Source organism: Pygoscelis adeliae, unplaced genomic scaffold (assembly GCF_000699105.1).
Source record: "Pygoscelis adeliae isolate BGI_AS28 unplaced genomic scaffold, ASM69910v1 Scaffold359, whole genome shotgun sequence".
Classification (NCBI taxonomy): Eukaryota; Metazoa; Chordata; class Aves; order Sphenisciformes; family Spheniscidae; genus Pygoscelis; species Pygoscelis adeliae.
In genome coordinates, this window is record NW_008825553.1 from 1,257,197 (window position 1) to 1,260,607 (window position 3,411).

Here is a 3,411-nt window from a genome sequence, read left to right on the forward strand (position 1 = left end):
CCCTGTGTATGTTGGGAGGAAGGTAAGTGTGGAGAGTACAAAGTTGGAGCTGAGGGATCTGGGGCTTTTGGGGCGTTCTCTGTACTCAAGGCGTCTGACCAGAAATTTAGAGCTGATATGAAGGGTGGATCTTTTCACAGAACCAAAATTCAATTGTCTCTTCTAAACCTTGTCTTATCTTTTGGACTTTGTGCGGGGAGAGGGAAGGTGGTGGCTGATAGCCCTTCAGGCTGAAATCCTCTCAGGTGCATTTTGCATTGCTCTTGTGCCTCTGCCTTGAACCAGGAGCACCCAAGGAGAAACCTGGTCCCTTTTTAACACATCCTGTGATGATGGGCTCTATGCGACAGTGGCTGGACCCTGAGCATCACACTTCGGCTTGCATAAGTCACTCGTGTGTTTTGATGCTGACCTGCTGCCCCAAACTGCATGATCCTGTTGTGTGTCTGTGCTGATAAAGAGGCCTTGAGAGGGGAAAAAATGGCATGTCAGAACTGTATTTGTAGCTACTGCTTTTTCTTAAACACAGACCCACCTGCTAGATCTGATCTGTGAGGAGAGCTGTGGTCAAGACGGTCCTTTCAGGGCTAATGCAGCTGACAAGGCTGTAAAATCACAAGCTTATTAATGTCTTCTGCTGGTGTTTGCTCGTGGGCAGGCTCTGTTCTCACCTGGTGCTTCTCCTTCCGTCAGATCCACAGCAGGTATGAGGGAAAGAAAACCTCTAAGCACAAGAGGAACTTGGCCATTACTGGTGGGGTCACCTTGTCTGTCATTGCCTCTCCAGTCATCGCTGCTGTCAGTGTTGGTAAGTGGGCACAGTCCCTTTCCCTTCTGGTGGGCCAGTAGTCACCGAGACGAGTGGGTAGCCCAGCCCTGTGAGATGGGGGGGGGCCAAAGGGCAGTTTGCGGACTGCTGCTGTGTTTTCTTCTGGGCACATCCCTCCGTTTCACATCCAGGCTGCACGTCCTCATGTGCTTGAGTTGGCCTGGAGCCAGCACGGGGCTTGTCTGGAGCACCAGTTGCCTGTGCCCCAGCCCATAGTGGAGTCCCTTGACACACGGAGCTGTCTCTTACCCGAGGACTGGTTTGGTGGCTGATGTATTGGGGGTTCAGCTGAGGCTGTCTGCGCTATTGGGGTTCCCTCATTCTGCGCTGCAGCAGCACAAACGAAGGGCTCCTCCGCTGTCTGTCTGCAAAGCTGTGAACTAGGACCTTTAAAAGCAGTGTAAACACAACCGAAGGAGTCCCTGCCGAGTCCTTTCTGTCTGCCCAACACAGCTCAGCCTTAAGCTCCCCTTAACTCAGCGCATCCTGCTCTCCAGGTATTGGAGTCCCCATCATGCTGGCTTATGTCTATGGTGTTGTGCCGATCTCGCTGTGCCGAGGCGGTGGCTGCGGAGTTAGCACCGCCAATGGAAAGGGTGTGAAAATCGAGTTTGATGAAGATGATGGACCAATCACAGGTAATGTGATAACTGGTGAAAGGAAGGGGGTGAAGCAAGACCCTCTTGTAATGAAATGGTAGGGGGTCTTGACATTTCCCAACTCTGAACATCTGTCTTTACCTGGGTTTGGCTAGAAGCAGTTATTTGCTTCAGTCTTCTGGTGATCAGCTGTGTAGCGCTCAAAGCAAAGTCTCAGCTCTTCCTTGCCCTGGACGAGGCAGGGAGGCAGTCTGAGACGAGGCACATGCTGCCTGCTGTCTGACCCCCAGCTCTGCCAGCGCCATCCCAGCCCGACGGTTCCCTTGCTGATTCCGATTCCTGTGCTCTTCTTCCCCGCAGTGGCTGATGCCTGGCGAGCCCTGAAGAACCCCAGCATTGGCGAAAGCAGCATTGAGGGGCTGACCAGTGTGCTGAGCACCAGCGGCAGCCCCACCGATGGGCTCAGCGTGATGCAGGGCAACTACAGCGAGACGGCCAGCTTCGCCGCCCTCTCAGGCGGTACCCTGAGTGGTGGTGTCCTCTCGGGAGGCAAGGGGAAGTACAGCAGGTAACTGAACCGATGGGCACAGCAAGAAAGGGGTGGAGGCTCCCAAGGCCTGCGTTGGTTGAGCAGGCTTATTTGGGGAGCCCTCCAGGACTGTGAGCGGTCCTTCTTTGACTTGGGAGTCACGTCCTAGTATTTTTACTTCTTGGTCTGTTGTAGAATAACCAGTCCCAGCAGAACCAGGCTACTTCTGGAGTCAGTGCTAGGCTGGTTCTTGCAAGGAGGACAAAAGATAAACAAGTTTCTGTCCCTACTGAGCTCCTTGAAACTGCAGAGCTGATGCTTCAGGTTAATTGGGAACAGTGCAGAGATGCCTGCGTGGCCTGCTTAAAGATCTTCCAGTCCTCTGATCTCAGCCTAGAGGCTTTGATGCTTCCTGTTCTCCAGTGGCCTATAGCAAGCAGGGTCACTGCTTTCCAAGTCAGGAGGTTACACCACAGTTTTCCTCTGAACCTGCCTGTGAGCCAGTTTGCTGGGTAATTGGAGACACGTGTTGATACGGCAGCCAGGGTATAATCATGGCTGTGTGCTAGATCTGTTGAAATCAGTTCTTCGCAGGAATTGAGTGAGTCACAGATATAACACACAACTTCAACCTTCATCATGGAAAACAGAATGGGTTTACCTAAATGGAGCCAAAAATGAGACTAAATGAGAGGAACCATTGGGGTTAAACTCTGTCATGCTGAGCTGGGCCAGCACAGAGGGCCTCTTGCTTTTTCCCATGATGAACAGCAACTGTTTGGTGCCCCTCTGGGACCATCTAAGGCATTGCTGAGGAATCCTCTTCTTTCCTGCAGGCTGGAAGTTCAGGCAGATGTCCAGAAGGAGATTTTCCCCAAAGACTCGGTCAGCTTGGGGGCTATCAGTGACAACGCCAGCACTCGAGCCATGGCTGGTTCCATCATCAGCTCCTACAACCCCCAGGACAGGTAGGAGGACATGTGATGGTGAGAAGGAGTGTTGGTAGTGGGTGTCCTGGAAAAATCTGTGCTCTGCGAGGTGCTGCTGTGGGTGGCGAGATGACTGTAGTTGCACCAGCCCGCTCTTCTGTAGCTGGCAAGTGGATCGATCCTTTTACTTGCACAGAATGGCAACTGGGGACAATTTGGGAGCGACTTTCATGTATAATGTAGAGGCTGAGGAGGGGATCTGCAGCCCAGCGCTCTCAAGCTCTGTTCCTGGCGGCTCGCAGGGGCTCTGATGCTTTCCCAGTTCAGCTCCTGGCTCACAGCCTGGGGATGATCTTGGCTGCTGTTAGGAGGGACTCAAGCAGAGCAGCGAGTGGTGGTGGTTCCCAGATGCCGTGGGGTGATGAGCAGCATCTTGCTCATGTTTGGGAAACGTGATCCTCCCGGTACAGTGATGCAGTGCCCGGTGGTGACCCAGTCGAACCCAGTAACGCAAGGGTGCTTGGC

The 3,411-nt window shown here is 53.2% G+C and overlaps 1 protein-coding gene across 1 annotated transcript in view; it reads left to right on the top strand.

Annotated features, from left to right (window-relative positions):
• RNF19B (ring finger protein 19B) overlaps nt 1–3,411 on the top strand; it is a 9,023-nt gene that overhangs the window by 5,144 nt on the left and 468 nt on the right. Inside the window, 5 exon segments of the mRNA XM_009332206.1 lie at nt 2–22; nt 694–808; nt 1,327–1,467; nt 1,789–1,996; nt 2,794–2,966. Coding sequence (XP_009330481.1) covers nt 2–22; nt 694–808; nt 1,327–1,467; nt 1,789–1,996; nt 2,794–2,966 — 658 coding nt within the window.